The sequence below is a fragment of the Suillus subaureus genome (assembly GCF_016647635.1).
Source record: "Suillus subaureus strain MN1 chromosome Unknown BJ212scaffold_3, whole genome shotgun sequence".
NCBI classification, from domain to species: domain Eukaryota; kingdom Fungi; phylum Basidiomycota; class Agaricomycetes; order Boletales; family Suillaceae; genus Suillus; species Suillus subaureus.
In genome coordinates this window covers 291,070-311,580 of record NW_024538559.1, presented here as the reverse complement: position 1 = coordinate 311,580, position 20,511 = coordinate 291,070, and the positions used below count along the sequence as shown (strand labels likewise).

Genomic DNA, 20,511 nt, shown 5'->3' with positions numbered 1-20,511 from the left:
GACTGGCAGCTCTGCACCGATGTCTCTTTCCTCCAGAATGAAATACCTTAAAGCTTTGGTCCGCTGCAACCGATCTACTTTCACTACACATCACTCAAGGCGGTTTTCCCTGTTCCCTGGCCGTGCCCAAGGAACTCATGTACCAAGAGGTCAACCATTTTATGAACTGAAGAAGCCCAGTATCTTAATCAAGTTCACCTGGACACTTCTCATAGCTGATGCGGTCTGCACGTAAGTTTTTCTGTTCTAATACGCGCTGATTTGACTTCAATGGTGTGCAGACTAGCAATGTGTGAGCTTTCCTGGAACTATTTTACGCGTCCTGTGGAACCAACAGAGTCCGTAATATCCGATGACTCCAATACTATTGGCAATAGGCCACAGTATGAACTCCGTCCGACATACCAACGTGCTGGTCTGGTCTTTATGCATCTCGCGTTTGGAGGTTGGGTGGCATTTATGGTTGGCATGAAAAGTGGTATGAATGTGAAGAGGATCTGGCTGACTCCACCACGTCCACGAGGGGGTCCGACCATGACGACGCGGAAAGCAATTGCGCGTCCAAAGGTCGCGACTTTTGAAGGCTTCGGCAGTTTTGGTCTACGGGGCGATGTACTGGACGTGAAAAATTGCCGCTTATCCACTGCAGAACCCGCAAACGACCTGACATTGATTGTTACCACACCGGGGGATAGAGAACAGCAACTTTCGATCGCGACGAAAGGCGTTTACATTGACGGCAAGCCTGTTTCACGCGATGAAGTTTGCACTTCGCTCTCGCAAGTATTTGGACATAAATCCGAACCCGCGTCCTGGATAAGTGGACCCATTCTCAGAGATACACAGGTACGCATATCCCGTCAGCTGATAATCTCATACTTATCTCATTTAAAATAGAAATCGTAATCAAACTCAGGCAAGATAGAATCTTGCGAACCTGCTGTTAGCCAGTCGCAGCCGACACCTTACAACCCACATTCCCTCGACCAGGTTGAGGTCCTGGTATGCGATACAGTTACTTAAGCTCATTTGTGTATGTCCTTCTAAGAGGTGTGTAACGCAATTAAGCAAACTACTTATGACTGCCACGACACGTTACTAGTTAAGCTTGAGGTTCACGTTCACAGCACCAGGGCTACCTTAGTCTGGTCGTATTGGCTACATATATGAACAACGCACTATTCAAGACCCATAGCGGTGAACTCGTACATCGCACTCTTGAACACAAGATACTATCTGCAGACATTATCCCATATTGAAGAAGAAGTTCCAGTTCGACTTGTTCAGGTTGCCATTGTTGGTAGATGGAGACCAATGCTTTGACCACGCTGTCGATCGCGATGACATGGAGGTAGAATCTTTTGAGTATTTCTCCAGGATTGATTTGTCTGTCCGTCCGCATCTGGTCTCAGGATAGAGCCCTACAAATTTTCCTAGCAGATGATCACGCTCGCTCTAGCCTACAATATTTATTATTAGCAAACCACTTGCCGGCTTCAATGCCCGCATTTGAATATTGTAAGCCTCGCGCTTGACCGGGACCACCCAGTACTTGTAATTTAAGCCTTACTTATTAGGCAATCCGTGATGGTTGGTCACGCCATGCAACGGTAGGTCACGGAAACCACTTGGAAAAAGTATGCGAATTTATAGTGGTGCCGCACTCACCGTAGGGGGGATAGTAAACTCATGCTTTCCGACTCCGATACCGAGGACATCCAAACCCTCACTATCAACGAACACTATGCAAAAGCCTTTGAATACAAAAAAGAGCGCGAGGAGCTTGCGAAATGTACGTCCGAACTACATTCTTGTCTGACGTGACAGGATCCAACTAAAATATGACCACCAGTAACAGAAAAATACGGATCTGACTTCGAAGAGGGTGTGGACGAGGAGACAGACTCCGAGGACGCAGAGTCTGAAGATGAGGACGGGGAGGAACTGACGCCTGCAATGGATGCAGCCATCCTGAGGACGCTAGCAAGGATCAAGAAGAAGGATCCGGCCATCTACAATGCAGAGAATACTATCTTTGAAGGTGCGGTAAACTGCGTCTGTGCTGATCTACGCCAGTTCTGATGCCTGTTAGAGGAGCAGGAGCGCACCACCGTTCGTGCTCCCCAGATGCGAGAACGAACAACCAAGAATAAAGTGAGTATTCGGATTCGAATACGACCTTAAACTCAGTCCTCTCACCCATAGTCAAAACCTCTTACTTTCCGACAAGCAACTATCGCATCCGCTCTCGAAGCCAACACCTCCCGTTCGCCAACTCCAGAACTACACATACCCACATACACCGAGGAGCAGCATCAGCTGCGTAATGCAACCCGTGCCGCATTCCATGCTGCTGCTGCCGAGAGCGATGACGACGGATTGCTCGTCCCGCGAGAGAAAACCAGGACGAGCTTGAGGATGAAGAACGGGAATACAAAGAATACTTGAAGCATGCGGTCGGCCTAGACCTCGAGAGTCTCATAGAGGTCGAGAACGGTGAACAAGGCGCCAATGACAAACAGAAGAGCAAGACGAAGAAAAGGGGCGATGAGGCGAAGGGCATGTCCAAACAAGAAGCCGATCAGGAGTTCCTCGTGAGGTCAGTCGTGTTTCTGCATGAGTCGAGTCACTGCTAAATTTCCTCAGCTATATCCTCAATCGTGGATGGATCGACAAAACAGCAAAACGACCACCCACATACAAGGACATCGTGGGCAAACAGTGTGCACCTGAACACGGCATAGAAGATGACGACGAATTCGAGGAGATCGCCGACACTTTCGAGACTTCCTACAACTTCCGTTTCGAGGAACCGTAAGACCGTTGCATTCTCCACTTCATCCTACTTTATGCCTTTCTCCTACCAGGGACGCGGCTACTATCAAGTCCTTTCCACGAAATATCGCCTCCACAGTACGCCGAGTTGACACAACCCGCAAAGAGGGCCGTGAGCGAAAGAAACGGCGCCAGGAAGAAGAGCTCGAAAAAAAGCATGAGGAGGTGAAAAGGTTGAAATCTCTTAAAATGAAGGAAGTCCGCCGGAAACTCGAGCGCATCGGGCGTGAAGGTGGTGTCAATGCTGAAGGTTCGTTATTCTTGTTACCTCGTTGTTATTTTGACGCTAAAACTATGTAGCCTTCAACGAGTTCGATCTCGATGCGGACTGGGATCCCGAAGCACATGATGTGCAAATGGCGGGACTCTACTACGATGGCGACGACTCTGATATTGACGCTGATCAGAGAAGCCTGTCTGGGACGACAACCTCGACATCGACGATATCATACCGCCTTCCCAGCCCGCCCAGTCTTCGTCGTCTTCGAAAAAGAAAAAGAAGAAACAGAAAAAGAAAAAGAAAGACAACGACAACGACGAAGGTGTGGATATCGATTCTATGGATGCAGATGTCGTGCGCGAGTTCGACGAAGAAGATTGGGACGGCACTGAGGAGATGAGGAAGCGTAAGGTTGATGAGTACATGGATGAAGTCTACGGGCTCGAGTTTAACGACATGGTGGGTTTCATTGTGTCATCTCTCTAGAAATCCGCACTCATACCTGTTGTCGCAGGTCGCAGGAATGCCTACACGTTTCAAATATACTACCACTACACCGCAGACGTTCGCGCTCACCCCTACCGAGATCCTCATGGCCACGGACAAGGATCTTAATCAATACGTGAGCGTAAAGCGCTATGCACCGTATCGCGCGGAGAAGTGGGACCATAACCGTGGAGAGCGCCTCCAGGAATTCAGGGAGAAAATGAAGCAACGAGTAGGGGCTATTGGGACAAGTCACAGAAGCGAGGATCCGACACCGAAAAAACGGCTGGGGAAGAAGGAGCGACATAAACTGAAAGCAGCAGCAGCGTAGTATTCGGGGGGGCATTACCTATTGGCATACCTAAGGGAGTTACTATTGAAAAGTCGTCAACCACTTGCCGGCTTGCCCGCATCATGATTAGAGTCGTATCAAACCCTGTCTACCGTACTATAAGCTGACCGTTTCGAGCATGCGTGGACTGTCGTGAACAGAAACTGCTTGAGATCCTTCAGCAAATCAGATACAACGTATTTGTCTCCATGAGGTACATAGAGCATCGTGCATGCCAAAGATAACGGTGCGGCATCTGCCGCGGTGCACTTATTTCTCTGCCATCATGTCCGGTACCCAGTATATCCCTCACATACTATACTCGACCGCTCTGACCTCAATTTCCATGCATTTGCTGTGGCAGCGAAAAACGGCTGACGAAGACCGAGCGAGATTCAAAGCTCAAACTTCCATTCTGCAAGACCTCATTGAGCAACTTCGTTCGGGCAAGTCAATATCCGACGAAGAAATAACGAAATCGTGTAACCTTGCGCGTATACACGGAGAGGGGAAACAGCCGCTCGACAAGGAAAGAACTAACATTGGATGGATGGATGTGTTATGGGGCCGAAAAACGCCTGCAGACCTTGGTGTTAGTGATGAATGGGAACGAAAGGATCTAGAGCAAAGTGAGTCGCTTCTACTGTTACACTACATCCAGCTGACTGGTCCGCCAAGTACGGAAGGAAATCGAGGCAGAGCGTTAAAATACAAATTTCGAACCCCTTATTTGGTGAGCATCGTTCAAGCGTCTTCTACCTGTACACACAATATATACCGGACCAATAAATCTACAGAGTACATGTGCGCCTACACGAACTTCTCCCCTTCACCCGTATGGACAAAATCTCGTAGGATTGTTTTCTACTGCGAGCGCATATTCTGATACCTGAACGAATGATCGTATTGTGAATCAACGAGAGAAGCCCAGTGTCAAAAAAATGTCACGCAGCGTACCCTAGGAGGGGGGTGCCCTTCCATTTGCGTGCTGACCATTCTATGCAGACTCAGAAAACGTAGAGTTTGAACGTACGACAGCCACTTACCGTGTTGGAGGTGCCATTTGTGTTGGCATTCTTCTTCTTCTTCGCTGGAGCGGGATTCTGCAATGTCGGAACCGAGCTTCCCGTGGTGTCATTGACCCCACCTACGGAACCTCCATCAGCAGCAGTCCCTGGTAGCTCAGTCGTTGAGGCGCTGGTCACGTTGGGGAGGCCGAAAATTTCGCATATGAATCTTTTGACATCTCCATCCCCGGCGCTCGCACTCGTTGGAGAACGGCATCCATCCTCTGCTGCTTTCTGCAACGCCCTTTCCCTCACCATGGTGAGCTTGAGAATCGTTTCGATGTCAAGCTTTGCAGCCTCCGAAAGAGGAGGGAGCGTGGGGCTCTTTGCCAATGTCGAGTATGATGGTATCAGAAGCTGGGCATCGATCCTGAAGTCGGAATAGATCTTGATCTTGTCGATAGGTTGTAGGTCGAGTTTCTCGAGCTGGCGGACGACCAGCTTCCGCACCCTGCCGAAGCCCCACCGTGTTGCGAGTCTTAAGATCACCAGCCACTTCTCAAGCGGCTGGTTCTCGTATTCGAAGTCTCTAGATGGCCACAGATTTCAGTAACGACGTCGACGAACATTGGGTGAGTGCGCTACAACTCACTCATCGTAGAACACTCACAGGAAGTGGGCAAAATCTTCGGGTTTAACATCCAACGTATAAGGCTTGGTGTGAGCAACATTATCGGAAAATATCTCTCTGAAAGAGCTTGGCTCGCGCTCGAAGAAATAACGATGTACTTTGAAAAGCACGTTTTGCGCCTGGATGAAGAGAAAATTAAATCATTCATCAGTGCTTCATACCCAAGGGCCTCTCACTAAAAACTCAGTGTCCCCCGTGGGAATGAAATACTGAGGATGATGGATAATTTGTGAAAATCCGGTGTCTGACATGTTGAGTAGAAATCGATGATCGTGTGGTGAACAGTGCTCGTATGCCGTTTGATTCAATTGTCTTTATACTGATCTGCTTTTCAAGCGCTGGCAATGCTTCGAACATCAATGCATCACTGCCAGGCCGCCATCAGACTTCAGGTTACTTGATATACTCCCGTCCCGCAGTCCTAGCGACTGCCGACGTAATGATATTGTGTGGCCTCGCCTACAGGAATGACAAAGTATGGTATGTACAATAAGAGTACAAGGGATGCTCGCACGGATCTCTGTCGCCGGAGAAGCCTCGGTTTCAGATCGCCCGAAGTTTAGTAATGAGAGCCCACGAGGCAACAAGTTAAGTTCTGACCACACCGTCGTGCGATCAAGGACCGATTATTCAACTGGCCTGCCACCGAGGTGAATGGCCACATACAATTGTCTCGCGTGGATCATTCGCTGATCAAGAAGTTTTTGCTACAAATACAGATAGATTGACTCAAGGAATGGTAGACAATGGAAACGACAGAATTTGAGAGTCAGTCTTTTTAAAATGGAAACGGAGGAAATTGCCAAGCGCCAACATTCTGCTCTCTAACTTGTGGAACTTAATCTTACTTCTTGCCCCTGGCTGCGCCTCCCGCACGTCCGTTACGCTTCCCTCCGCGACTGCCTTAGATGAAATTGGTTTGTGAGATGTACATCGTGCTGATATCACCACCATGCTCACCTCGCCCACCGCCGCGTGTACTTTCATTATCGGACTGCACACCAGAGGGGTCAATGTCCTTGGTTTGAGTTTCATCCTTCTCAGCATCATTTTCGTGGTCTTTAGTTTCATTCTCATCGTGGCTCTTAACATCAATGGGTGTTGATACAACAGGATCTGCGATAGGGGTGACAACGGTGGTGGAACTATGAGAACCAGCTTTTCCCTCCTTTGTTCCCTCCTGCAATACCAAGAATGAGCCATAGTCAGAAAAAGATAAGTACAGGACTCGCCACTGATGAAGGCTCACCCGTTCCATTTGCTTTGAAGGAGCCAGCCTGGAATGGATCGGTGGAGGGAGATGCAGTGGAAGAGGTGTTCGTCTGCTCAGTCACTTTGGTTTTCTCCGGCGGCGCGGGCTTGCTCTCAGGTACCGAGGTAGCTGGCTTCGGTTGCGACGAAGAAACAGGTGTATTTGTCGAAGAAGCCGAAGAAGTGAATAGCGATTCCCTGGCAGTGCTGAACGAGTGTGTGGTGTCGACGGAGGAACGAACAGTCGGGTCGGGAATTGATGAACCGTTGGTACGGACTGAGGAACCACCACTGGCCTTGGTTGTCGTCGACCCGTTGACTTTCGTGCTGCCTGTGATGCTCGAACCATTGGTGTAGGTAGATGAACTACTGGTCTGCGGAATCGGCGATGTTGGTCGCGACGTTATTCCGAAAACCTCCTTGACCATGGATTCCATATCACTGTCTTCGAAATCATCATATGCAGGCGAGCGAATACCGCTCTCGGCAGCCCGCTGGCGAGCCCGCTCACGAGCGTCTGCGACACGGAGAACGGTCTCCATCCCAAGCTTTATGCCCTCACTAAATGACAAAGGTTTATCCCTCTTGCAGACCGCGATGTACGCTGGGATGAGGAAGAGCTTGTTGATACTGTACTCGTGATAGATTGCGATCTTGTCGACGGGTTCTATTGGAATTTTCTCGAGTTCACGTACGGTGAGCTCCTTGACATTGCAGAAACTCCACCGGTTGGCGAGGTGTAGGATACTCAGCCAAGTCTCGAGAGGAGCCTCATAGAGCGAGTATTTTCTATTCACGACTGTCAGTATGTCTGGTTTAAGCAAATTAAATTAAGTAGGCATACGGGTTGTAGAAGACCCAGAGGAAACGTGCAAAGTCTTCGCTCTTGACGTCGTCCAAGGTATAGGCATTGTTGTCTGATGAGCCGCGTTCTTCGCCTTCAGATGACTGGAACTTCTGGCGGAAGAACAGCGATTCGCGTTCGAAGAAGTGACTGTGTATCCGATAGAGATGATTCTCGACCTGCGAAAATCGAAGTTGCATCCATCAATCCAAGGCGTTGAGTATCATAACGATTGTTAGACACTCACCAGTACGGTCATATCACCACCGCGTATATAATAGTCCTTGTGATGGATGACACGAGCCAATCCGTGCTCTGATGAGTTGACCATGATTGACTTTACCTGAGAGGTGAGAGAGGGAGGTGGAAGGTGAAAGGGCTTGGGTTCCAGAGGAAATTTTTGAAGGAAGTCAAGATATACGTTTCTTAAATCCAGGTCCAGTGTTAATGATCAGATCAACTACACGTGTTCTGCGCGTGTCGTCCATTGTTCCCTCGTCCTTTTATTCCTACCCAATTGCTTAGCCCTGAAGATTGATTGCGTAAATATCATCGTTGTCCATTGTTCGTGTTGTCCAAATATTGATGTTTTGGAGTCGCTTGTGCTATCGTACCACGATGATGTTGACCAAACACCGTTGAGTTACGTGCGATATCGGGAAGCAGCGCGCTGCAGGTGAGTTGGATGACATCCCAGGGACCCGATGACTTTTTGAACTGAAATTTTCAAAAGAGTATGCTCCGCGGGAGACTCCGTCAATTTTCATATCAAATCAACACAGGATTCATGATACACGCAACTCGCGGATCAATATTCGATCTATTCTCAGCGCTCAGTTTCGGGGTTCCTGCCAGCTAGACAGCAAATTTGCCTCAAGGCAAGCTGTGATGACTCGAATACACCACAAGGATGACACAGGAACTGCAAATATTCCTGGGCTTTTTCGTACGTGAAGTGTTACATGGGCGTACTTGGTTCATACGACCCACCCTTTAGGCAACACGAGGTCAATGCATAATAGATAAGGCCGCAGGCGTACGTCAAGGATCATCCACCATGGATCTTGAGCTCCATGATGCTCTGCATTCATTGCGTTTTGGGCAGCCGCAGCTGCTCGCTTGTTATCGCGGTGGATCAGTGAGTCATAAAGCAGGAGACTATGTTGCGTAACTGATTCTAGGCTGCTATTGAGTGTAAATACGCGGAGTATCTGTGTGGACGCAACGGGCCGAAATTTAGAGTGAGCATTGCTTGTTAAAACATGCGGCAGAAGGAGCAGACAAGCACCAGGCTGATCTGAGGTCACGGAGGACCAATCCAAAGACCCACAATCGAATAGATTTTCCCGATACTCAGTTAGGGATGACTATGGTATCAGTACTAGTCTGCTTCTCGAATGATTGCTCGAAAGTGGTAAAAGTATCCTTCCCGAGGATGGCGAATACTACGCGATCAAACGAATGCCGGTATCGCGCACCTTTCACTGTCAATAACTCTGCCCAGATCTTTGCCACAACTTTGACATCGTTTTGGAATACCCCCGTTCCAAAACTGCCCAATACGATGTTCTTAGCACCCTGCTGTTCAAATAAGAACAAAATGCGTGCCATCCTTTCTTTCATGACAGATTCGATGGGCTTCTCGATCTCCGCAAGCTCTGACTCATCCCGATCTTCTTCCTCACATCGCCAGCATTTACAGCTGCGCTTGTTAGAACATCGACTTCAAAAGGCGACGTCCAATTTCCTGCATCATCCTTCAAGATCACGACAGAAGGTGTATAGACCATTGCGTGATGGTAAAACCCTCTATTTCTATCACGGGTATGTAGTCGGTAGAAGCGTTGCGCGCTGTCCGTCATTAGGGAGGGATAAAGCGTAGATGACCGGGCTATAGACTCCTCTTGAGCTTGTGCCCCATTCAAGAAACCGCCTCCAGGTCGTGTAGCAGACGCAAAGTTTAAGATTGCTATCCGGCCGAAGCTCGTAGAACGAGATGAAAGGGTATTGAACAACAATCTAGCACCATCAAGTGTCGAAATCTCGAGGATAGATACCTCCGATTTCGTAGCTGCGAGATTGCGTGGTGGGTCACTGGTGGACCAAGTGGATAGCAAAGAATCTGGAGCATAGTAACGAGTATTGTGGTTAGAGAAGTTGACTTTGGCAGCGAGATCATAGGAAACGTTGGCGATGGTGACCGTGCCATTCTCGATCGCGTCCATCGTGCTCTGCGCGATTTCTTGAAGTCGATTACGCCGACCTCCGCCAGTGCGAAGACCGGTCTTTTGGAATGCAGGCTTTGTTTGAACGCTCATCGCAGTTACTTAGAAAGTGTATGACGGCCTCCTATTCAATCCTTTTTTCATCTTTGCCTTCCATTTTAGGGGCGACCGGCCGATGACCGGTGTGTTCAATAAATAATTTTAATTGTCCCCCATGACAGCTGCTGAGGATGACTTTGGCGTCAGTCCGACTCTCGGGTCTAACGATGCTCTCGACTTTTCACATGAGGTACAAGATTGTCTATATGCATCTAGGTCCGACTCATAAACGCCGTTGTAATTTGACCACTACCATCACTCTCACGTTTCTGATTCCAACGTCGGCTCGCGACCCAGGACGCCGCACCTCAGACAACGTACGAAACAAAATCTCAACATGCTGTCATCCCTTGAACCCCTGGAGGAGGTAAGCACATTCACTTCTATATTCAAGTAGTAAGGCCACAGTTAAGCTAAATTCGTGCAGAGATTCAGACAGGTAGAAGAAGAAAGCGAGAGGAGGGCCATGCAAGAGCAAGAACTGTCAGCAAATGAGCTAGTTGACCCCGATTTTGTCAGCTCAAGCAGGCGGGGACACCAACGGAAGAAGAGTGCTGTGTCTGTTTCACGATTCGGCCAGGTGCGGGTTATTCACCTACTACGTGGAGTATAACTCACCCTCAATAGCCTTCAGACAGCAATGGCGCAAGTAGTTCCACCTCACCCACACCTTCACTGCTTGCTGCTGTTGCCCACAAGTCGACATTCTATCATTCATTAGCAAACGTAAGTGGCCTTTTGTTTGTACCTGCTATCAGGAGCATTTCCTGATCGGAATATTCAGCCCAGAAGCATGGATTCCTTCATTTCCGAAGGCTCAGAAGACGAATCTCACCATTTAGAAGACGACCAGCAGGTGACACAAGTCGAACAAATACATGGTCGTCAACCTTTTCAAAAGACAGTTGATGCCATACTACCCCGACGTATGTCTCGGTCGCACTCATCAAATGTACTCTCGCCGAACACGCACCTGGTCATTGACGTTTCTATCGAAAAGGCAACAGTGGATGCTGCATATGCGCGCTCTGAGGATATTCACACCACCACCATTCACGCAACCAACGCAGGAGAGCTACGCCCTAGAACGTCCCGGAGTATTAACGCACTTGGCGCCAAGCCACTGCCAACTGGGCTAATAGAACGGGCGAAATCTTTCGCTCGTAAATTCGGACGGAAAAGAAATCCCGAATCTGGATGAGATGAAGTGGATGTTGTGCGCCCAGCTCCTGAGCGCTCGAGCTGTCAAGGAGACTCGGGAATGTAATGGACCTAGTTTGATGATCCGAGCAGTTGCTATGCTTTGTCAAGGACTAATGATAACCTTGACTTGTTCATTACAAAAACTTGCATCAGATTTTCTTTCACGTACACGTACATCCATGCATGATATGGTTTCATGAACGGACTGAGCCAATCATCGTTGAGTCGCCTATGCTCCGCTGACAATTACATCGGTTCTTCACTGCCGTGATTTACGTGCTTCGAGATCGATTCGCTTCCAATTCTGAATCTATAATCAGATGGAATCATGCGTCACCGGGGTACGCAGGAGCATTGCGGAAACAATTCCCTGCGCTCATAAAAGCAAACCAATATGATAGACGCCAAGGATCCTTGCACTCGCAATCACCTTTCTATTATTCTGGGATCGGCGCCAAATGAGCTGTATCCGTACCTCAAGTCCATCAACTATGCACGTATCACCCCACAGACGTATTGTGGACAAATGCACCCCACGCGACAAGTACGCGAGGACACACGTACATCTAAAGAATTCATTCCTCTCCAGCTCTGATGATTTGAGTGTAAAGACTGTGAGTCTCCTGAAACTCCTCCAGTCGCACTGTATTGATTAGATCTTCCAGCCAAGCCCACCTTGGGTCCACGCGTATAATTCACGACAACGATCGCAGTCTTCCGCAGATACACAAGGCTGGAAGCATCTGCCAACTCCCATCCGACCAACCTTCCGCCCGCGTGATTACGCATCACCGCCCAGTGCGGATGATGTCTCCACTGAGACGCACACGAACACTTTCAAAGTCCTACACCGCTCGTTGCATAACCTTGATTTTGATCCATCTTGCCTTGATCGTCTCGATGAACAGCTTCTCCTTTCGCCTACTGAGTCATTCGTCGATGTATGTTACTCTGAAGCTGTTCACGACGCCAGTATTCCTGTTCCTATGCTCCAACCCATCCAACCTCGCATACGTAAAGATACGAGATTATATGACCGTACAGCTGCCACTGATGAAGACCCTTTCCACGATTGGGATGAAAATTACTCCGTCAAATTCAAAAAGTCTCGCAAAAAACCAGTTAGCTCTTTCCTACTTGTCATGTGACTTCTACTAAATGTTCCGCACAGTTGCCTCCACCTCCGCTCCCACAGCTGCCTGAAGCATCACTTCCCAGAACGAGTCACCAGGACTCGATGCTCGCTCTTCTGGAGTCACATATCCTGTATCACAATCCCAACGAATCTGTTCACTTTTTCCCAGTTTCTACGCAACGCTGCAGCGGGGAATCGCGAAAATCTTCTCTGGATGCTCCCTCTATCACCTCCACGGGGTCGAATGGCAGATTCAGACGCATTTCTGATGCTCTGACCGGCCGTTCTCGAAAACCCACTGCTTGAAACCCCGCCGGCTTCATTGAATGCAAAGCCATCATTTCAGCTTTTTCGATCACTCGACAAAATCGGCATGCCGTACCACCTCCATTCCTTGACTGTTATATCTACTTTAGCCTAATCGCATGCAGCAGGAACTCCATTTGCGACCTTCATACCCTCCGATGTTATCCTAATTTGTGCTTCATTTGTTTGTTTTATAGGTGTATTCTGGATTTCTTACCATCTCATGACAACCGACTGTTCAAAATTACTACACAGTCGCCTCTTCTTATCTTGGTCGCTAGTTACGATGGATCAGTGACGTACCATTCAGCATGGATAGCGCCTCGAATGAAATAATGATCCTTAAACATGACGTATGGCGGCGATTCTCGAGTATCTTACCCAAGTCTTACCTCATGGTTAGTCGTTTGGTCGGCCACCCGGTGTTATGGTGGAAGTTTGACTATGCGACTTTCAAATACGGACTCGCTTCGGTTTTACACGGGCGAATAGTTAATTGTTTTTGGGAGGGCGTAAAACGATGCCTATTCCGCCCAATATCTGATGGCTAACAGTTGAAGTAACGGCATATGGGAGTGGAAGTCGAAGGACATGAATCAGTGATATTCGGACGAAATGGACATATCATTCGAAGTACTAGTGATTGGCTACGAGAGCATCGAGAATACCCATAAATACCCTGATCCCTCGGGAAGAGGAACGCGGAGAGTAAACTTTACTTCTCGTGCAGTTGGTCTCCAACGGAACATTTGAATATGAACAACGAACTTCAATCATGATAGGACAGACCTCGTGAGCCGTTGTGGGGGATACAGACATTAAAATACCATGCCAACTTGAATTCTAGGCTGGTCTGGCTGGCTTCGTGCCCCTTCGTGCTCGGAAATACCAGCTAAATACACGCCTATCAACATCCTGTGGGAGCCTGTGGGCGAGAAGTTGATGACAGAACAGGCTACCAACGCTTTGGTGCTTCTTGGTTGCTATGAGTTCCTATGCAAATGGTTTGCTTGGGAAATTTACCAGCTCGAGGCCGATCATCATCGACGTATGATCCGAAGTGGATGATCTAGACCACTGGACCTACCCGCCAGCCATCCTTTTTTACTTTGTCATGAAAGCTGCAGGAATGGCGCAGTCGAGTTGCTCGGCTTGCTCCTTCGAGAAAATGGCCAGGGCACAAGGAAAACCGAGTGGAAATATTGTGGCTGGTGATGAGCATTGTACATCGCAAGCGCTCACTTACCACCACCACCACCACCACTACAGTGCTACCCTGTTCTTGCAGTCGACAGCAGCAATAATCCACGGTTGATGGTGGTATACCGCAATGGGTGAGTGCGCTTGGAGCGAGTTGCTTGCAAGTTACAAAATTTCTATAGATAGTAACTTAGGCCCGGGCTCAAATTTCAAGTGGGGTTACATAGGCGCCTGCCCGTCTGCCCAACCAGTTGGACTGGCCGCATATTGCAAGAACGCCAGCAACCTCTTAACAACATGTCTACTACAGTGAACATACCTTTCGATCTTCTTCAACCTGTTCTCATACATTTACCTGATCGGAGGCATCTGAGTGCAGCTGCACTAGTCAGCCGGGCGTTCAATCGCGCAGTGACTCCGCTTTTGTACAGGAGGCTCGATTCACGAGTGAAGCGAAATGTGCGATTACTCTTCATCTCGCGAGTAAGTATCTAAAACTATATTCACTACAATCAGATCCTTCACCATCCCTCTGCAACCCTTCTCAAACGACCAGAATTGGCACAGTATGTCTGGCATGTGACGGAGACAGGCAAGTGGCGAGGTTCCAGACTTGTAATTGGCTTGATCGCCCCCACTACACAGGCGCAGTGCAGAACTTGCGACAAGTTATTCCTCAGATCACAGAGGATATTGTTGCAGCGCTTAGACTTTGTACAAATCTCACATCTGCAACTTGGGTGGACGACACGACGACTCCAGAGGCGAATTTTCTACCCATACTGGATGTCTTGATGACGTTACCCTTGCAGGAGCTTACCATACGCACCCAGTATGATCCAGGAGAACGAGTTTGGGCCCGGCTCAATACTATTCAGGGCATTCGTCGCCTATCAGTCTGGTCTTTGGAGTGGGGCCCCCCGCGGGTGCTTCAAGGATGGGCTGATTTGCTGAGCTCCTCTTTAACGCACCTTGAACTTGGCGTAAGGGAGCTTTTGATTTCCCTCCCTCTGTTTCCTTATTCCGTTCACAGCGTTGTGCAGGTGTTCCCGCAACTATCCTCGTCTCCGTCTTCATGAAACTTCCTCTTTTACAAGAACTCTGTCTCAAGGGTGCTCCAAGCGCCGCCATCCCGGCTATAATTGCTTGTCTGCCCAATCTGATAGCCCTTGACACGGAATATCTAGGCTCTGGAAATTACCGCACGCCGCTCACACCATTACCCCGTTTGCAACGCCTAACAGTACAAGCAGGATCAGTGGATATCGATGGACCACAGAAACTATGGACATGGATGAGGATATTGCTTCCGCACCAACAAACTCTAAAGTCATTCACGCTAAACGCATTTGCAGTGCACGGCCAAATAACCATTCCGCGCCCATTCATCGTGAATCTTACTGACAGACATGGAAAGTCCCTTCAAGATTTTGCTGTGGGCGTTGCGCAGTTGACGTTAGAAACCGTATCCTATATGTGCTCAACATGCCCCCAGCTTATGACACTTGAATGCTCTGTGGCGAGTCCAGACGTAGTATGTGATTCTCGTTAGTATCGGGAAGACAAATCTCTGGTTTAATTGCTGATGTGTTTAGGATTCAATCGCAAAAGCAATCGAGGCGGGACACAACCTTCGGACTCTCACGCTTCATGTCTCTTGGATCCCTGATGGCAGCGTTGATTTACCTCCGCGGTTTGAAAAGCACTTAGGACCCCGAGCCATGTATGCAGATTTTTCCCATCTTTCCAGTGAGGGGATAGCGACTCGTTTCACCGAGGGGCACGCTCGCGCCTTGATGCTCCAGACACGCCTTCGTAGCATTGGCATAGGGGATCAGTCCTACACGGTGAGTTTATTCTGTTCTTCTTGCGCGCCTTTGGTATTTGGACTTTGACTTGGTTGTTGAAAGTAGTCGACATTCTCATCTGTCTTCTTTAGGGTCGGTGGGTTCATCAGGAATGTTCCGCCGAGGTCACGCAGGATGTCGGGAAAGAAGAAAACGTTGTGCTAGAGGTCGTTGGGGATCCATTCGTCTAGTTTTCTGGTCACCTGTCACTGTATTTCAGATTACTTCCGTGGCCTGTGTACCACATCACTGAGCGTGCATTGGTGAACTGAGTGCATGTGAAGAAAGCTTCAGACCATACTAAGCATACGATTTCTGGAAGGAAATAAGACCCATATCTGTCATTGGATGGGAGATGCACAATTTTGACGAATCCACACATCTCTACTCAGAATAGAGGAATGACTGGTTTGTGGAGTGAATACAAGAGGCAAAGTTGCGAGGATATAAAATACGAGACACGGTTGAATCCACAACCAAATCCAGTACTCCCACACTTCATGATAGTCAATTCTTCCTGGTCGTCCCACTCCCCATGTACATACATGCGATCATCCCATGGGGCCTCGTGGGTTTATGGTATCCAGGGCCTCGAGAACGTCACAGACAACCTAGTATAGGTAGTGAGCAGCGACGTACCGCAGGCAAGACATGAGGTACGGTTTCAAACAAAACTTGGTGTTGACTGTGAACAATCCAGTACGAGTGGGGAAGCAGGTAACATCAGCACGAAAGTAGTATCTCATTCGTCGTCCAGCAGCTCTGAGTCCAGCAACGGTAGTTCGAAGCGTCGACGCCAGAATCCTCGAACTAACAGTCTAAATTTGTCGGGTCCCACTCCATCCAGGAAGCCAAGGAACGGAAGGTTGCGGATGCAGCAACCTTGTAAGGTGCATACAACAGGTAGAGATAGGGGTCCGACATCAAGGCATCGGCGGGAAATGTATCATGCGAAGCCCCAAAACCAAATCTTGCTTGTTGAAGACGCTATTGGCAGCTTTATGGTCGTAAATGCTCGAGCCTGGTGCTGCACTGCTGCTATGTAGATAGACGCGTCGCTCAAACATCTGACACGTCCCAGGAGAGTATACCTGTGTAAATGGTTGCTGTGACTTGCCGTCCGTCCATAATCCATAATCTGTCATGGGGGGAGAGTGCATGTTACTGGTGAATATTTGTGAGCGTGATGGCGTATATGTACGCCTCCATCCGTAGGTTCAGGGATAACAGGCGTGACGGGAAATTTTGGAGGCATGTACATCGCGTTTTGACTTGGAGAAAAGTCCACGTCCAACAAAATGGGAGCATTGCCAGATGGCGAGTCGACATCAGTCGTATCAAAATTGCGGGCGTGCGGTGGGGGTGGGGCTGGAGTTGTGAGCTCTCTCTTCAGGGTCACTGAAGCAGCCGGCGGTACCAACGAAAGCTTGTACGTTTTGTTCGGTAGCGGCTGTCCCGGTTTCTTCGCCTTTGATTTGCGAGCCCAGAACCAGCCGTCGACGCGCACTGGACTTATGTTCCATGAGGTGGCCCATGCATGTCGCGACGCACGCATTGGAATGCGGGAGTCAGATGTCCAGATTGCCCAAAGCTCTTCTAGGTTAGGTTGGATGGAGTTAGCTCGAGGATGGAGGCTTTCTGAATCATACATACATACATACATACATACATACATACATACCAGGAAGGGAGAGTACAATCTGTTGTAGTTGTGGCCTGCACCGTTGAGAATGGACACGCACCGACGCTGGCGGGATGGTATGAACGTCGAGAATAACGGCGTAATAAAACTCCGACGGGCATCTGCGCCACTGCCACTACCCGGGTAGGCTACGGTGCTCCCAAACGGTGAGAGCGCAACTGCTAGTCACTGGAACCTCCTAGTTCTTGTCCTCCACATGAGCCATAGAGTCAAGTGTGCGCCGAATCCTTATATTTATATCCACGCTCGCAAAGTCATGGTCAGGCGGTGTCATCAAGATTCACACAACTTGTAGCGCTCCCGGTCTGCAAGTCAAGTCTTCCACATATTGTTTCAATGACTGTCTTCTTTATCATTAACAATCTTTTAAATTACATTGTGTTCTGATTCCTCCGCATGCAATGTTATAATGTTATTTTACTTTCTTCCGAACGAGTGACTGCGCAGTTGCGGGCATCATCTCAAGATGCGGTCAGTGCCACCGTTCTTCGCTTTCTCGGTCCTGACGTGTCTTGTCGCTGTCACTAAAACCCTGTCCACAGCCCTGATACTATTTCTGCCTTTCCAGTCACTGCTGACTCCGTCTTGCTCCTCTATGATAAGTTCTTTCTTCTGTTTTTCTCCCCTTTTGACTATAATCATGCCTTGCACAACTCTTGTCGCAGTGCACTCTCATACTAGTGCACCCTCACATGCCGCTACCTTGCATGTAGGTCTCTCCCTTATTTATTTCTCTTATTTTACTAATATAATGATATTCGTTTTCAGTATATAATGTTCCTTCACCTTCATTCTGTCGCTACGCATTCAATTTTGTAGCAACCTTGCTGTTATTTTTGATGAGTTGCTATCTGGAAATGCGACCTCGCTATCTATAATCAGGCCTTCGTAGAAGCTATGAAAGAGCCTTGCCCATGCAGTTCTGTTGCTTGGGCTGTGATATGTTCGAATTCTGGATTGTTTATCCGTCGATTCTGGTGCTCCATTAGATTCTTCTAACATCATTCGCCGTGAAGTTCTGCCACCAATGCGCAACTAATCTGCCAATCAATAAAACTTCAAGTTTTGCCCACAATAATATTTTCAGGATATAAAAGTAGGCCCTGTCCTTCTTAGTAGTTCAGAGTCACCCTTGCCACAAAGCTTGTATCACTTCACATAAATCATGCATCTATCCTTCCTCCTCCTCGTCACTGCTTTGGCAGCATGTATGTCTGTTACTGCATGCAGTCCCCTTTTCGTGTCCTGCATAAAGGCCAGTGATTGCTGTAGTGGCCTTCGTTGTAATTTGAAGTCGGTGAGTACGAGTTGTCTACTTTGGATCCAGGATTCAACCCGTTGCTCATCCCTTGCACCTTGCAATGTTATTAGCTTGCCACCGGTGATAAATACTGCAGTAATTAGACTGCTTACCGAAGGGCTGGCAGCCTGTCCATGAGCACATCTGGACAGTGAGTCGTGTTTCTGCTTTCGCATTGGCGCTGTGGCTGATGGCACAACATGTAGTTTGTTGCTGACTTGGTCGATGTGGTTGTTCCAATGGAGACGCCTTTGAATTAATTTGAACACTCAATATTGACCAACTTGAAACAACGTCAGGAGTAATTTCAATGTCCAGATTTGTGCCGCGTCATTCAGAGCTTGAGTGTTCATTGCCAAAGTCTGCATTATGTACATAGCGGCTGTGGCAGTCGAGGCGAGAATTTTGACCACTGCTAATGGGCGCGTCAAATGACACTTTCAATGCCCGTCCAGTATCGTCTATCAGACTCGCCATTACAGACATCATCATTGACGCTGGTGCGAGTGTCGCTCCTTTCATCACTCGATGCGCTAAATGTTTATAATTAGCCCCTTTATTAGACGTACGTATCTTTGAGTACTGCCTCAGAATCGCGAACACCCCACTTATGCGACTCGCCAAGTCAATTCCCGGCTCCATAGTAAGGCGAGAACAGTGGGTCCTCCGAGTGGATGGCTAATATTACCACGCACGAATTGAGCAGATCATGGACAACCACGGTGGTTGGAACGTTGATGCATGCACTTTTGGAAAACAGGAGCCTCAGGGGGTGTATCATTGCATACCTAAATGCGTATGTTACTAATAGTTTGTCGTTCTTCTACTCGCCTTTTGGATGTGGGGTAGATAGAAATCAAACGGCTTGAATCTATTATGCATAACATCAGGAAAACGCAATTTGCTACAGAGCGTTACAGAGCGCTCCGTAGCATGCTGTAGCACAATCCAACCCACTGATGAACCCATACATTCCATTCACGATCCTGCCAATCATCGAAGTCCAAATCAAAACTAAGGTGTTGCACGATCGGGCCATCGTGGATGCGGCGAGCATTCCTTATCAGTCCTAATTGATACATACGTCACAGTGAATCGGTTACCAAGCCATGCAAGGGAATGTTAAGCCGGACATGTTAGCCACCTCCGAGTCGTTTTTGTGCAAATAAATAAAGGGGGGCTGACCTCGACGCCTAGTCCGTACCCTCCATGCTGGCAAGTACCACATTTGCGCTGTTCAGTGTACTAGTAATAAGGGGAAAGGTCAATGCGCTCGTGCTTGTACGCCGCCAGTAGCTCTTCCATATCTGCTATCCTCATCGATCCGCCAATCGCGTATTTAGTCATAGACAGTACCGCCCTGCAGTTCAGAATCTCACATACCAACAATTTCTCTTGACACCAGACATCAAAAGGTCACAGCTCTGTGTACACAGGGCCCTGCTTTCCCTCTTTCGTTGCCATCTTCTGCATGTGGAATGCCTTCAGCTCCGCAGGGAAGCCATATAAAGAGTCCGGCACCCAAAGAGCATCAATCAAACGGCGCACCTGAAGGGTCATAGCGGGGGGTGAGCCCCAACACCCAGCGGTTGATCTGAACGATTTTTATCATTTCTCTGGTTGGGATAGAAAAATTTGAATATATGTTTGATTAATTTCTAGAGGATGGTTAAAACCAGTGCACTCCGTATCTCAAAGCACTCACAAAAGCAATGGTACAAATAAACTAGCTGTTTACACAGGCTTTGCCTTTGTCTGGTATAGTTACCCCCCATGACGACCTCGCAACCGATGACGTAAAGATAGAACAGGTTTACGACAGAATAATC

The 20,511-nt window shown here is 48.4% G+C and overlaps 12 protein-coding genes across 12 annotated transcripts; 7 read left to right on the top strand and 5 right to left on the bottom strand.

Annotated features, from left to right (window-relative positions):
- Window positions 1–19: 19 nt before the first annotated feature.
- Window positions 20–906, top strand: BJ212DRAFT_1475725 (uncharacterized protein; the record flags this gene model as incomplete). Its single annotated transcript, XM_041339276.1, has 3 exons — window positions 20–231; window positions 282–846; window positions 898–906. The coding sequence occupies 3 exons, from the start codon at window positions 20–22 to the stop codon at window positions 904–906; spliced, it is 786 nt and encodes a 261-aa protein (XP_041198138.1).
- Window positions 907–1,689: 783 nt separating this feature from the next.
- Window positions 1,690–3,872, top strand: BJ212DRAFT_1475724 (KRI1-like family C-terminal-domain-containing protein; the record flags this gene model as incomplete). Its single annotated transcript, XM_041339275.1, has 10 exons — window positions 1,690–1,792; window positions 1,853–2,041; window positions 2,093–2,154; window positions 2,206–2,385; window positions 2,451–2,599; window positions 2,647–2,814; window positions 2,868–3,085; window positions 3,136–3,185; window positions 3,248–3,514; window positions 3,570–3,872. The coding sequence occupies 10 exons, from the start codon at window positions 1,690–1,692 to the stop codon at window positions 3,870–3,872; spliced, it is 1,689 nt and encodes a 562-aa protein (XP_041198137.1).
- A 286-nt stretch (window positions 3,873–4,158) lies between these two features.
- Window positions 4,159–4,579, top strand: BJ212DRAFT_1475723 (uncharacterized protein; the record flags this gene model as incomplete). Its single annotated transcript, XM_041339274.1, has 2 exons — window positions 4,159–4,501; window positions 4,551–4,579. The coding sequence occupies 2 exons, from the start codon at window positions 4,159–4,161 to the stop codon at window positions 4,577–4,579; spliced, it is 372 nt and encodes a 123-aa protein (XP_041198136.1).
- Window positions 4,526–6,192, bottom strand: BJ212DRAFT_1319985 (uncharacterized protein). The gene is made up of 3 exons (XM_041334371.1): window positions 5,747–6,192; window positions 5,550–5,689; window positions 4,526–5,468 (listed from the first exon to the last, which is right to left on the bottom strand). Exons 1-3 carry the CDS (start codon window positions 5,819–5,821, stop codon window positions 4,880–4,882), a joined length of 804 nt encoding a protein of 267 aa, XP_041198135.1. The 5' UTR covers window positions 5,822–6,192; the 3' UTR covers window positions 4,526–4,879.
- Window positions 6,193–6,775: 583 nt separating this feature from the next.
- BJ212DRAFT_1260985 (uncharacterized protein) lies at window positions 6,776–7,996 on the bottom strand (the record flags this gene model as incomplete). The annotated part of the gene is made up of 3 exons (XM_041330153.1): window positions 6,776–7,610; window positions 7,666–7,844; window positions 7,913–7,996. 3 exons carry the CDS (start codon window positions 7,994–7,996, stop codon window positions 6,776–6,778), a joined length of 1,098 nt encoding a protein of 365 aa, XP_041198134.1.
- A 1,022-nt stretch (window positions 7,997–9,018) lies between these two features.
- BJ212DRAFT_1566252 (uncharacterized protein) lies at window positions 9,019–10,437 on the bottom strand (the record flags this gene model as incomplete). The annotated part of the gene is made up of 2 exons (XM_041341966.1): window positions 9,351–10,437; window positions 9,019–9,327 (listed from the first exon to the last, which is right to left on the bottom strand). The coding sequence occupies exons 1-2, from the start codon at window positions 9,981–9,983 to the stop codon at window positions 9,019–9,021; spliced, it is 942 nt and encodes a 313-aa protein (XP_041198133.1). The 5' UTR covers window positions 9,984–10,437.
- BJ212DRAFT_1475719 (uncharacterized protein) lies at window positions 10,105–11,190 on the top strand (the record flags this gene model as incomplete). The annotated part of the gene is made up of 5 exons (XM_041339273.1): window positions 10,105–10,205; window positions 10,287–10,356; window positions 10,417–10,569; window positions 10,617–10,715; window positions 10,774–11,190. The coding sequence occupies 5 exons, from the start codon at window positions 10,105–10,107 to the stop codon at window positions 11,188–11,190; spliced, it is 840 nt and encodes a 279-aa protein (XP_041198132.1).
- A 56-nt stretch (window positions 11,191–11,246) lies between these two features.
- BJ212DRAFT_523701 (uncharacterized protein) lies at window positions 11,247–12,789 on the top strand. Its single transcript, XM_041343403.1, has 3 exons — window positions 11,247–11,806; window positions 11,858–12,313; window positions 12,364–12,789. Exons 1-3 carry the CDS (start codon window positions 11,651–11,653, stop codon window positions 12,631–12,633), a joined length of 882 nt encoding a protein of 293 aa, XP_041198131.1. The 5' UTR covers window positions 11,247–11,650; the 3' UTR covers window positions 12,634–12,789.
- A 978-nt stretch (window positions 12,790–13,767) lies between these two features.
- On the top strand, window positions 13,768–15,969 carry BJ212DRAFT_523497 (uncharacterized protein). The gene is made up of 8 exons (XM_041343402.1): window positions 13,768–13,967; window positions 14,016–14,292; window positions 14,350–14,425; window positions 14,479–14,816; window positions 14,867–15,035; window positions 15,087–15,367; window positions 15,429–15,680; window positions 15,773–15,969. The coding sequence occupies exons 2-8, from the start codon at window positions 14,131–14,133 to the stop codon at window positions 15,869–15,871; spliced, it is 1,377 nt and encodes a 458-aa protein (XP_041198130.1). The 5' UTR covers window positions 13,768–13,967; window positions 14,016–14,130; the 3' UTR covers window positions 15,872–15,969.
- An 852-nt stretch (window positions 15,970–16,821) lies between these two features.
- Window positions 16,822–17,331, bottom strand: BJ212DRAFT_1475716 (uncharacterized protein; the record flags this gene model as incomplete). The annotated part of the gene is made up of 1 exon (XM_041339272.1): window positions 16,822–17,331. The coding sequence occupies one exon, from the start codon at window positions 17,329–17,331 to the stop codon at window positions 16,822–16,824; it is 510 nt and encodes a 169-aa protein (XP_041198129.1).
- Window positions 17,332–17,857: 526 nt separating this feature from the next.
- On the top strand, window positions 17,858–18,313 carry BJ212DRAFT_1319937 (uncharacterized protein). The gene is made up of 2 exons (XM_041334370.1): window positions 17,858–18,091; window positions 18,151–18,313. The coding sequence occupies exons 1-2, from the start codon at window positions 17,978–17,980 to the stop codon at window positions 18,199–18,201; spliced, it is 165 nt and encodes a 54-aa protein (XP_041198128.1). The 5' UTR covers window positions 17,858–17,977; the 3' UTR covers window positions 18,202–18,313.
- Window positions 18,314–19,498: 1,185 nt separating this feature from the next.
- BJ212DRAFT_523399 (uncharacterized protein) lies at window positions 19,499–19,810 on the bottom strand. The gene has a single exon (XM_041343401.1). It carries the CDS (start codon window positions 19,762–19,764, stop codon window positions 19,597–19,599), a length of 168 nt encoding a protein of 55 aa, XP_041198127.1. The 5' UTR covers window positions 19,765–19,810; the 3' UTR covers window positions 19,499–19,596.
- Window positions 19,811–20,511: the final 701 nt, after the last annotated feature.

Excerpts from the sequence above, each read along its gene's own strand:
- BJ212DRAFT_523399 (XM_041343401.1), bottom strand. The coding sequence starts at position 19,764 with ATGTATCAATTAGGACTGATAAGGAATGCTCGCCGCATCCACGATGGC.
- BJ212DRAFT_523701 (XM_041343403.1), top strand. The coding sequence starts at position 11,651 with ATGAGCTGTATCCGTACCTCAAGTCCATCAACTATGCACGTATCACCC. Across the intron at positions 11,807-11,857 it reads ATGATTTGAGTGTAAAGACT|CCAAGCCCACCTTGGGTCCA; the intron begins GTGAGTCTCCTG and ends TAGATCTTCCAG. Across the intron at positions 12,314-12,363 it reads AAAAGTCTCGCAAAAAACCA|TTGCCTCCACCTCCGCTCCC; the intron begins GTTAGCTCTTTC and ends TGTTCCGCACAG.
- BJ212DRAFT_1319985 (XM_041334371.1), bottom strand. The coding sequence starts at position 5,821 with ATGTCAGACACCGGATTTTCACAAATTATCCATCATCCTCAGTATTTC. Across the intron at positions 5,690-5,746 it reads CGGGGGACACTGAGTTTTTA|GCGCAAAACGTGCTTTTCAA; the intron begins GTGAGAGGCCCT and ends CTCTTCATCCAG. Across the intron at positions 5,469-5,549 it reads GAAGATTTTGCCCACTTCCT|AGACTTCGAATACGAGAACC; the intron begins GTGAGTGTTCTA and ends GTGGCCATCTAG.
- BJ212DRAFT_523497 (XM_041343402.1), top strand. The coding sequence starts at position 14,131 with ATGTCTACTACAGTGAACATACCTTTCGATCTTCTTCAACCTGTTCTC. Across the intron at positions 14,293-14,349 it reads ATTCACGAGTGAAGCGAAAT|ATCCTTCACCATCCCTCTGC; the intron begins GTGCGATTACTC and ends CACTACAATCAG. Across the intron at positions 14,426-14,478 it reads CTGGCATGTGACGGAGACAG|GCGCAGTGCAGAACTTGCGA; the intron begins GCAAGTGGCGAG and ends CCCACTACACAG.
- BJ212DRAFT_1319937 (XM_041334370.1), top strand. The coding sequence starts at position 17,978 with ATGATAAGTTCTTTCTTCTGTTTTTCTCCCCTTTTGACTATAATCATG. Across the intron at positions 18,092-18,150 it reads CACATGCCGCTACCTTGCAT|TATATAATGTTCCTTCACCT; the intron begins GTAGGTCTCTCC and ends ATTCGTTTTCAG.